General features: G+C 39.8%; 1 protein-coding gene across 1 annotated transcript in view; it reads right to left on the reverse strand.

Moving 5' to 3' along the window:
• NBAS (NBAS subunit of NRZ tethering complex) overlaps positions 1 to 12572 on the reverse strand; it is a 336032-nt gene that overhangs the window by 282876 nt on the left and 40584 nt on the right. Inside the window, exon 9 of the mRNA XM_027966530.2 lies at positions 11680 to 11778. Coding sequence (XP_027822331.1) covers positions 11680 to 11778 — 99 coding nt within the window. The remainder of the gene's footprint in view (positions 1 to 11679; positions 11779 to 12572) is intronic.

Consider the following 12572-nt stretch of genomic DNA (forward strand, 5'->3'; position numbering starts at 1 on the left):
TTCCCTGGTGGCTTAGATGGTAAAGATTCCAACTGCAATGCAGGAGAAAGTGAAAGTGAAATCGCTCAGTCGTGTCCAACTCTTTGCGACCCCATGGACTGTAGCCCTCCAGGCTCCTCCATCCATGGGATTCTCCAGGCAAGAATACTGACTTGTGTTCAATTCCTGGGTCAGGGAGATCCCCTGGAGAAGGAAATGGCTACCTGCTCCAGTATTGTTGCCTGGAGAACCCCATGGACAGAGGAGCCTGGTGGACTACAATCCACGGGGTCACAAAGAGTCAGACACAACTGAGCGACTAACACTTTCACTTCACTTTCATTCCTTACTACAAAAATCTTACCAGTTCATTACTGACAATTCTGTTCATCTTGGATTTCTTGGATGTCTCTGCCCCAGATGCCTTCCCTCAATTCACAATTGATGTCAATGATGATAATCTAAAAACCTAACCCCCTCCTAAGCATCAGGATGGATTTAGGCAACTTCACTGCAAAGGCAAAATATAATATGTTCAGCATCCCTCTATCTCATCTATTCCATGTCTACTTTGCATCCTGATTTCAGAACTGTCCAGCTCCTGAAACCAAATTCTCACCTATTTCAAATGCTCTAACTTATTCTCTCAGGAAACTAAGTCTTGTCTTCAAACCCTATCCCACCCTCACTGAACCCTACTAACTGTTGCCTACCCACTGTCCCTCACTGTGGGTCTTTCCATAACGTCTGCTATCAAAACCACTGCCACAGATCTGCTCTGTTAACCACCACTTAGTAGTCTATACTAAACATCTCTGTGCTTAACCAGCTTGCTAAAACCACCATCCACTGTCTGTGTGCAGTGCAGTGCCAGCAGAATGTCATCCAAAAGGAATGACTTGTCTTGAGGTTACAGAGCTAACAGGTAGCACATATTTCCTGTCTCCTAATCCAGTACATGTACAGTACAGTATGATGAAAAGACACCCTTTTCATCAGAGAAGAGTAGAATATAAAAGTAGGAAGTCAAGAGATACTTGGAGCAACAGGCAAATTTGGCTTTGGAGTACAAAACAAAGCAGGGCAAATACTAAGAGTTTTGCCAAGAGAACGCACTGGTCATAGCAAATGCCCTCTTCCAACAACACAAGAGAAGACTCTACCCATGGACATCACCAGATGGTCAACACCAAAGTCAGACTGATTACATTCTTTTCAGCCAAAGATGGAGAAGTCTAAACAGTTAACAAAAACAAGACAGGGAGCTGACTGTGGCTCAGATCATGAACTCTTTATTGCCAAATTCAGACTTAAATTGAAGAAAGTAGGGAAAACCACTAGACCATTCAGGTATGACCTAAATCAAATATCTTATGATTATACAGTGGAAGTGAGAAATAGATTGAAGGGACTAGATCTGATAGATAGAATGCCTGATGAACTATGGATGGAGGTTCATGACACTGTACAGGAGACAGGGATCCAGACCATCCCCATGGAAAAGAAATGCAAGAAAGCAAAATGACTGTCTGGGGAGGCCTTACAAATAGCTGTGAAAAGAAGAGAGGCGAAAAGCAAAGGAGAAAAAGAAAGACATAAGCATCTGAATGCAGAGTTCCAAAGAATAGCAAGGAGAGGTAAGAAAGCCTTCCTCAGTGATCAATGCAAATAGAGAACAATAGAATGGGAAAGACTACAGATCTCTGCAAGAAAATTAGAGATACCAAGGGAACATTTCATGCAAAGATGGGTTCGATAAAGGACAGAATTGGTATGGACCTAACAGAAGCAGAAGATATTAAGAAGAGGTGGCAAGACTACACGGAAGAACTATACAGAAAAAGATCTTTATGACCCAGATAACCAAGATGGTGTGATCACTCACATAAAGCCAGACATCCTGGAATGCAAAGTCAAGTGGGCCTTAGGAAGCATCACTACCAACAAAGCTAGTGGAGGTGATGGAATCCAGTTGAGCTGTTTCAAATCCTGGAAGATGATGCTGTGTAAGTGCTGCACTCAGTATGCCAGCAAATCTGGAAAACTCAGCAGTGGCCATAGGACTGGTAAAGGTCAGTTTTCATTCCAATCCCAAATAAGGGCAACGCCAAAGAATGCTCAAACTACTGCACAATTGTACTCATCTCACACATCAGCAAAGTAATGCTCAAAATTCTCCAAGCCAGGCTTCAACAGTAAATGAGCTGTGAACTTCCAGATGTTCAAGCTGGATTTAGAAAAGTCAGAAGAACCAGAGATCAAATTGCCAACATCCGTTGGATGATCGAAAAAGCAAGAGAGTTCCAGAAAAACATCTACTTCTGCTGGCATACTGATTATGCCAAAGCCTTTAATTGTGTGGATTACAAGAAACTGTGGAAAATTCTTCAAGACTTAGGAATATCAGACCACCTTACCTGCCTCCTGAGAAACCTGTATGCAGAAACTTGTATGCAGGTCAAAAAGCAACAGTTAGAATCGGACATGGAACAACAGACTGGTTCCAAGTTGGGAAAGGAGTACATAAAGGCTGTATATTGTCATCCTGCTTATTTAACTTCTATGTAGAGTACATCATGAGAAACGCTGGGCTGAATGAAACACAAGCTAGAATCAAGCTTGCCAGGAGAAATATCAATACCCTCAGATATGCAGATGACACCACACTTATGGCACAAAATGAAGAGTAACTAAAACGCCTCTTGATGAAAATGAAAGAGTAGAGTGAAAAAGTTGGCTTAAAAACTCAACATTCAGAAAACTAAGATCGTGGCATCTGGTCCCATCACTTCATGGCAAATAGATGGGGAAAACAATGGCAAACAGTGGCAGACTTTATTTTCTTGGTCTCCAAAATCACTGCAGATGGTAACTGCAGCCATGAAATTAAAAGACGCTTGCTCTTTGGAAGAAAAGCTATCACCAACCTACACAGCATATTAAAAAGCAGAGATATTACTTTGCCAACAAAGGTCCACCTAGTCAAAGTTATGGTTTTTCCAGTATTCATGTATGGATGTGTGAGTTGGACTATAAAGAAAGCTGAGTGCCAAAGAATTGATGCTTTTCAACTGTGGTGTTGGAGAAGACTCTTGAGAGTCCCTTGGACTGCAAGGAGATCCATCCAGTCCATCCTAAAGGAGATCAGTCCTGGGTATTCATTGGAAGGACTGATATTGAAGCTGAAACTCCAATACTTTGGCCACCTGATGCAGACAGCTGATTCATTTGAAAAGACCCTGATACTGGAAAAGAATGAGGGCAGGAGGAGAAGGGGATGACAGAGGATGAGATGGTTCGATGGCATCACCGACACAATGGACATGGGTTTGGGTGGACTCCAGGAGTTGGTGATCGACAAGGAGGCCTGGCGTGCTGCGGTTCATGTCACAAAGAGTCAGACATGACTGAGCGACTGAACTGAACTGAACTGAATATTGTGGCCTCTCATCATATCGAATTAAATCCTGGTGAATCTTAGACATGTTGTGAAGTTCTTTGAGTGGCAGCACGGTGATGAATAGAGAGACAGGTTTATAGTTAGACCTTCCTGACTTCCCATCAAGCTCAACCTTGGGGAAATGACTCTTGAGTTTTCTCTTCTATATAATGGGGAATAATAATTACTCCTATATGAATATAGATTAATTTTAGAATGTTTTTAGACACAAGTGAAAATCCAATTAAATTAGCTTAACTGAGCAGAAAATTTCCTGGCTTATGTAACTCAAAAGCTCAGAGGTGGGGCTGACTTCAGGGTTGGGTGATTCAACAGTGAGTGGTCATCAACAAGCCAGTTTCTGTCTTTTCTCTCTGTGGTCTGTGGTGTTGGCTTCACCCTCAGGAGTAAACTCCGGGAGTTGGTGATGGACAGGGAAGCCTGGCGTGCTGCAGTCCACGGGGTCGCAAAGAGTCAGATACAAGTGAGCAACTAAACTGAATCCAGTACACATTCTATCACATCACAAATGTATTTTTATTATTTTCTTTTTGTATATAAACCACATTTAAGTATCATTCTTTAATTCCTATAAAATAACCAAAGATAATCATCTTCTTTCATCTCTCTACTTTCAAGAGAGATCCACAATAGCTAGCATGACTCCAAGTATAAGAAGTTCAATCTCGCCCAAGTCACTTCTTAAAATTTTATTTCCATAAATTCTGCAAAAGGACTGTGGAAATAGTCCTTAAAGTTAGAGGCTGGGGATGGGGGGGGGGGGGCAGGTGGGGGGGGTGGCAGTGGGAGCAGGGTGGGAGGGAGTATAACCCAGGTACAAAATACCCTACTTAAGATTAATGAAATCCACTGACATACAAAGTTTTCATATATCAGGTTAAACTACAACCAAAACACTCAAAGAGGAGAGACACAGACTCGTTATTTATCACCTGTAGGAATTCAAAACTTTATCAAGGCCTACAAGGGCCCACTTAAGTATAAATAACTACAACATAATGAGAACTAGCCTCTTCTCTCAAAGACCCTCCATGTAGAGGACTGATGGATGGGTTAACAATGATTTCCAAATAATTTTTTTTCAATTGTAGGCCAAAGAAAAGTAAAAGTAATCAAGCCCTGTCATTGACTTAAAAGACAGCTGAAGGCTGCTAAAAACCAAGATGCTTCTGAGTCACGCATGTCTCCCTATCTGTAATATATTCTGGATAAAAACAGATCACAGAATGTAGCTAAGACTTCCCTGCCTCACCAGAAACATATACCTGTTTAAGAAAAAAAAGAAAAGTTAGTCCATGAAGCTCAGCAAGTCCCTTAATTCACATCTAAGGACTTTCCTCTCTGCCAAAACGACACAGCTTTCTCTACTAATAACAGTACCTCTTCATTTCTCTTCTAAAACCCAACCTGAACTCATGGAAAGAAGAATTTGCTCACACTGGAAGAATGAGCATTCGAAAGGCAACCTGAAAAACTCCTTAATGTAAGTTAAGATACTCAATTCCTGACATTCACACTTGCCAGCTATAAAGCTGCACATTAATCTCTCAAATGTCAATAGCCCCTGCATTATCAAAGGCCAAACACACTCTCTCGCTGCAGTGGAAGGTAATCAGCAAGGATCAGGACCACGGCACTCATTCCTTTTCTAGAAGCAATCCTTCATAAAATTATTAAGTCTTATCTAGCTAGGGCTTATGAGAAATTTCCTAATGCAATTTATACATAACTGCTCCTCCAGCTGTCAATATAGTATATCTTTTACACACCACTGACCTGATTCTCACAGAATATATATGACCTTAGGAACCAGAAAGAAAGACGGGCAATTTTACAGCAATGTAATGGATATAAAGGCTCACTGATTAGCTCCCCAAAGCATCTCATAGGTCTATATCTTACAGCTTATAAGAGAAGACAAATTTACAAGTGCTCTTGGGTAAACCTTTAAGGTAGGGTATTCTCGACACTATCTCTTCCACAAGATAAAATTAAAACATTTGTGGGACCTTTCCCTAGACGATGGTGATGTGCTGAGGTGGTGGGCCCCTCTGAGTACTCTACCCACACCCCTGCCCAGTCTACGCCCAGGATTATTTTCTTTCCATTCTGTGCCAGTGAGGTTGTCATCTCTCCTAAGAGCTCATTCACACAAGACATTTTTGATCCCCCCACTAAGTACAACTCATAGGATAAAGGGGGTATCTCAAGCAAATGAGTGTGAAGGAAGCCTGCATTTAAAACGCTGAGGGAGGAATATTCACATGGAAGGGAAATGGGTGAACCTATGGCTGATTCATGCTGATGTTTGGTAGAAACCAATGCAATACTATAAAGCAATTATCCTTCCATTAAACATAAATGAATTTTAAAAAGTAAAATAAGTAATGCTTATAAATAATAAATACATAATAATAATAAAAAATAAAATGCTGAGTGCGATTTAGAGGAAATCAGAAGCCCATAAGAGATGACCAAATCAGGAGACACAGCGCTTTAGTACTGCAGTATGCTATTACTTAAAGGTATTCATTCCTCAGTATCCCCTAAAATTAACAGCTTTCTAAAGACTATCTCCTCGTCCATCTTCTGAGACTTGCACAGAATAGTAGCAAATACAATGAGCGCACACTTAGGAGAATGCAATCACCCAACTGCTCTTTGGCCAATTCACTCCTACCTAACTGTACTCTATATATAGGCAAGCTGACAACCTAGCTTATTACTCCTTGTAAATGTTGTCTCATACTCTTTTTGCAGAATCTGTATCTGGCTTAACACAGGTGACTAAAAGGGAAAAAAAAATCACTCAAATGCTTGAATTAATCCTTAAACACAACCATGAAACATTATTAATCAATTATGGTTTTTCCTTATAGACTATATGAAACATAGGTATCTTTCTTAACGTAAACCTGGGTATCTTTCTTAACATAAAGACGAAAGTGTTCAGTTGGTAGGAATGTAAATTGGTGCAACCACTAGGGAAAACAGTATAGAGATTCCTCAGAAAACTAGAGTAGTCCTATGATCCCGCAGTCCGACTCCTTGGCATATACCCAGACAAAACTATACTTCGAAAAGATACATGCACCATTGTATTCACAGTAGCGCTGTTTATAATAGCCAAGAGTATCACTTGGCTAGATATGGAAACAACCTAAATGTCCATCAACAGATGAATGGATAAGAAGATGCGGTGTGTACACACACACACACACACAAAATTTATGTATTACTCAGTCATCAAAAAATACGAAATGCCATTTGTAGCAACATGGATGGACCCAGAGATTAAAGTCAGAAAGAAAAAGACAAATACCACACGATATAACTTATATGTGGAATCTACAATATGATACAAATCAACATATCTATAAAAAGACTCATTAAGAGAACAGACTTGCGGTTGCCAAGGGGGAGGAGGATGGGGCAGGAGGGAAGGAATGGGAGTTTGGGATCAGCAGAGAAGGTAATGGTACCCCATTCCAGTACTCTTGCCTGGAGAGTCTCATGGACGGAGGAGCCTGGTGGGCTGCAGTCCATGGGGTTGCTGAGAGTCAGACACGACTGAGTGACTTCACTTTCACTTTTCATTTTCATGCACTGGAGAAGGAAATGGCAACCCACTCCAGTGTTCTCGCCTGAAGAATCCCAGGGACGGGGGAGCCTGGTGGGCTGCCGTCTATGGGGTTGCACAGAGTTGGATACAACTGAAGCAGCAGCAGGGCTTAACTATTATACACAAGATGGATAAACAACAAGGTCCTCCTATACAGCACAGGAAACTATATTAAATATCCTGAGAAATCATGATGGAAAAGAATATAGAAAGGAATATATATGTGTACAACTGAGTCACTTTACAGTAAAGAATAAATACAATATTGTCAATCAACTATACTTCAATAATTTTTTTAAAACATACACCCTTTTTACTATATGTGAATTAAAAGTTAATTTTAAAACTTAAAAAGAAAGTGTTCAAATGAAAACCTGCTTAAAGGATCTTTTTTCTCTCCAATTCAATCTTTATTACAGTTTTATGGAGGTTGTGATTTACATTCCATGAAACTCACGGGCATGAGAGATCTTTAGGAGCACTGGAAATATTCTAGAACTGACTGGCGTAGAGCTTGCACAACCCTACTTATTTATTAAAAATCACTGAACTATACACTTAAAATACCAAAGCATCATCAAGGATTCCAAGAATGAGTGGCTTCTCAAAAGGGACCAAGAAAAGAGGCTTGTCTTCCACCTTTTATGTTTGTGGAGATATAATTCAGGACCTAGAAAAAGTTAGCTTCCAACACTAATTATGTTTGAGCAGTTATCAAAGAACTGTTGGAGGCTCAAAGTTGAATAAGTCAGATTTTGCTTGCAGAAATTTACAATAAAATTAGGATCAAAACCTCAAAACAAAAACAACAAAAAGGTGTTGAAAGCGGAAGCTATCATTTAAAAATATACGCAGTAATCCCCTACCCACAGTTTCACCTTTTGCAACTTCAGTCACCCACAGTCAACTGCAGCCCAAAAACATGAAATGGAACATTCCATAAATAAACCGTTCACAGTTTTAAACTGCACACCACTCTGAGCAGTGTAACGAAATCCTGTGCCTTCCCGTGCCATCCTGCTCCATCCTGCCCCGAGAGACGACGTGCCATTGGCCAGTGCGTCCCACACTTCGGGCACTCAGTAGCCCTCCAGGTTATCAGAGATGGATGGTGAGGTACTGCAATGCTTGTGTTCACGTAAGCCTTGTTTTACTTAATAATGGTCCCAAAACACAAGAGTAGTGATGCTGGCAGTTCAAATATTCTCTTCCTGTGCCTCATTTATACATTAAACTTAACCACAGGTATGTACGTATGTGGGAGAAAAAAAAAAAACACACTATATGCAGGGTTGAGTACTATTTGAAGTTTCAGGCATCCCCTGTGTATGTCCACAGGGACATACACCCTGTGGATAGGGCAGACTACTGTATTTTATTTTAACTTATTCGTATTACGTGGGTGCCCTTATTTGTGAATGTGTGACTCCTAAGATAGACTGTACACTCCTAGAGGGCAGACACCACAACCTAATCACCACCAAGAACAGAATCCACCTGTACTAAAAGTTTAATGTAGTCCCTTCTAAAAATGCAGAGGTACGAGATTCCTCCTAGCTGGAATCAGGGTACAATATAAGCCAAATCTAACACACAAAGGCAACACTGAGAACAGAAAACAGAAGGGAGCGTTGGGGTAAGTGTAGGAGGGAGAGCAAAACTGGAATACGAGATAGTCTGGAGAGGATAAAATGCATTCTTAGGCTGTGAGTAGGAAGACGAAAAGGAAAACAGTCAAAATCAGCAAATCCACAGAGCTTATCCCAAAGCTGCTCAACTAATTTTTCTTTCATATTACCCAACTTACACCTCAATTTCTCTTCTTCAATAGTGCTCCCAGCATAAAACCTTGAGTTTGTATATCACCAATTTATCCTAACTCCAGTCTGGCTGATTTATTTCACATTTACAGAATCCTTGTGGATGAAAAATATCACAGGCTCACATTACTAAACGAACCAAAAATAAATTAAAAATGTGATGAATATTTCAGGTTCTTTCATTTAAAAAAAGATCACATAATGGAAAATATAAACAACTAGCAATACTTCTGCCATGCACAACAAGACATTTACATGTATTCCTTGCTTTATAACAATTCTCATTCAGAAACCTTAATGCAGTCATCCATCTCCAAGTTGACTGCTGTCACAAATTGTATATGACTGCAAAACCAAGAAGAGGCTCTCCTTCAGTGGTTTTACAATTCACCTTTCCAAAACTTTCATTTTGAGTCCACTCCTCTAAAAATACCTCTATTTACTTACATCCTATGACACAAAGTGAAAGCCTTAAGAAATAATGAATATAGTCTCACTTATGACAAGTTATTATCATGTAAAAACTACTGAGTGTATGATCATTTCAAACCTATGATCCCAAGAGAACCTCACTTACCTTCCTGAAATACTGCTAAGAAGTCTAATACTGACCTTGGTTTAAAAAAAAAAAAAAACCAGACAGACAGACAATGGAGGAGTCATCATGAAATAAACAAAGCAAAAGCCAGAGTTGGGGGGATGATTCGGGAGTAATGAGAGCTATAGGAGAGTGACAGATGAAGTTCAGCTCGCAGGACTGCTGCTGACCTCCTGCTCTGTGATCTATTTGTACCCCTGGGGTAGGGGACCCCTGTCCTATGTGACTCCATTTACAAATTCATATGACAAACCTAGACATCATAGTAAAAAGCAGAGACATCATTTTGCCGACAAAGATCCATATAGTCAAAGCTATGTTTTTTCCAGTAGTCACATACGGATATGAGAGTTGGACCACAAAGGAGACTAAGTGTCCAAGAATTGATGCTTTCAAACTGTGGTGCTGGAGAAGACTCTTCAGAGTCCTTTGAACAGAAAGGAGATCAAACCAGTCAATCCTAAAAGATATCAACCCTGAATATTCATTGGAATGACTGATGCTGAAGCTGCAATAACTTTGGCCACCTAATGCAAAAAGCCAACCCACTGGAAAAGACCCTGATGCTGGGAAAGATTGAGGAGGGCAAGAGGAAAAGGTGGTGACAGAGGATGAGATGGTTGGATAGCATTACCAACTCAATGGAAACAAATCTGAGCAAACTCCAGGAGATAATGAAGGACAGGGAAGCCTGGCATGCTGCACTCCATGGGATCGCAAAGAGTCAGACACTACTTAGCAACTCAACAACAACAAAAAATACACTCATAACTAAATATGAATAAGTGGTAAACTATAAATAAAGCAAGAGATCTAAGCAAAACTTAGGACAGTGGTTATCAACAGGGGACCAGAGGGGACGAGATCAAGAAAGTACAAACAGGAAATCATTGGAGCTATATAGGTGTGTGGGTGTACTCTTTAGTATAAAAACTTCATAATCATAACATTCTGAATCACCAGAAGGACAGACCTATGATCAAACAGAAAGAAAACTTTCATACGTTTTCAATTAAAATACTTCAAGTACACTTGAGGACCAGCATTTAAGTACTTGCCAAGATGATAAGTCTCAAAATTCAGAACTCAAGCAAGGTTTGCCTGGCTCAATTTGATATTTATTCCTCCGTTTTAGAGAACCAAAAAGTTAGCCTGACTAATTTATAAAATATATGTAAATTTCATTCACAAATAACAAAGTCAAAGGGAGAAATCATGGGAAGCAGAAAATGTCAAAAGTTTTAGGTAACCCTCTGCGTAGCTGGCAAATACATGGATAAGCGACACACAGAAAGAATCACACACACAAGCCAACTTTGTTTCACTCTGTTTTGCTTTCCTGCACTTCACAAATACTGCTTTTTTGTTTTACAAACTGAAAGTCTGTGGCAGCCTCACACAGAGCAAGTCTAAAGTGTCAGTTTTCCAACAGCAATTATTGCATGTCTCTGTGCCACATTTTGGTAATTCTCTCAATATTTCAAACTTTTTCATTATTAATGTATTTGTTATGACGATCTGAGATCAGTGATCTTTGATGTTACTACTGTTAAACTGTTTTGTACTTTTTTATTAAGGTATACACATTTTTTAAACATAATGCTATTGCACAATTAAAATTACAGTATAATGTAAATGTATTTTTATAGGCACTAAGAAATCAAAAATGTGTGTGACTCCCTTTATTGCAACAATATCTCTCTGACTGCAGAGGTCTGGAACTGAGTGCACAGTATCTCGGAGTTGTGCCTGGAGTGGCAGAAATTGACTATGCAATAAGCAGTGCAGCCCCAACTTGCAAAGAACGACAGAGGAAGGGAAGAACAGCTACTGAGGTCCTTCTACGCCAAGGCATTTCATATGCACTGCTTTTAAACTGCCTTGACAATGCGACGTGTTCTGTATTATCTTCATTTTACAAATATGAAAAGACTCAGAGAACAAAGACAGGAGACATTCCTCAGTGAATATTCCCAATGCCCATTCTGGCTCCAAGAAGCTCAGTGTGCCAGACAGATGAGCATGAATGTTCAGAAGGGGACTACAATAATACCACAGACATTAAGGCAACTATACACAAGAAGAGGAAATGAAGCCAAAATAAAAATCAGAACGGACAATTTCTTCCTTCTGAAACTGTGCCAAGGCTTCTACATCCACTTTAATACTCCACTAAATATGAGAGCAAATGGCTGCTTACCTGTGCCCGGGATGGTAAATAGCTGTGTTGATTCCATGAGGATAATGACTGCTGAAGCTGAAACAGTGGCTCTCCTGATAGCTCTGATGTGTTCCAACACTAAATTCAAGAAGGTAAGTAAGAAATAAATACCATTAAACCACAGTGAGATGCCACTAAATACCCATTAAAATGTCTACATTTATAAAGACAGACACCACCAAATTTATATCCTTAAATATTGCTGAGGATGTAAAAACCACCAGAACTTTGATAAACTATTAGTAGGACTATGAATGCTATACCCACTCTGAAAAAGGTCTGGCAATCTCTCATAAAAAAAAAAACTATATCCAACCTATGACTCAGGAATTCCACTCAAAGATACTAACCCAAGAGAAATGAAAGCTTTTATCCATAAAGACTTACACAAGAGTGGTCACAGCTGTTTTATTTACAAAACTGGAAACTGAGAGCTCCATCAATAGAAGAATGGATAAACAGATCAGGAGTGCTATGGGCTGAGGATTTTTGATCCCCACAGATTGAATGTTTGTACCTCCTCAAATTCATTTAAGACCCTAATATCAATGCGATGATATCTGGAGGTGGGATCTTTGGGAGCTATTAGGTCAAGATGGGTTTAGTGTCTTTATAAGAAGAGGTTAGAGAACTAACTAGCTGTCTCTCTATCGTGTGCGGATATAAGGAGAAGTAGGCAGTCTGCACCCAAAAAAGAGCTCTCACCAGAACCTGATCAGGCTGAAACCCTGATCTCAGACTTCCAGCCTCCAGAACTGTCAGAAATAAATTTGTTATTGCTAAGCCACCCAGTTATGGTATTTTGTTATAACAACCCAAACTAAGACTAGTGAGATAGTCATACAATAAAGTACTAAGCAGCCATAAAAAGA

This window comes from Ovis aries, chromosome 3 (genome assembly GCF_016772045.2).
Source record: "Ovis aries strain OAR_USU_Benz2616 breed Rambouillet chromosome 3, ARS-UI_Ramb_v3.0, whole genome shotgun sequence".
In the NCBI taxonomy this organism is placed as follows: domain Eukaryota; kingdom Metazoa; phylum Chordata; class Mammalia; order Artiodactyla; family Bovidae; genus Ovis; species Ovis aries.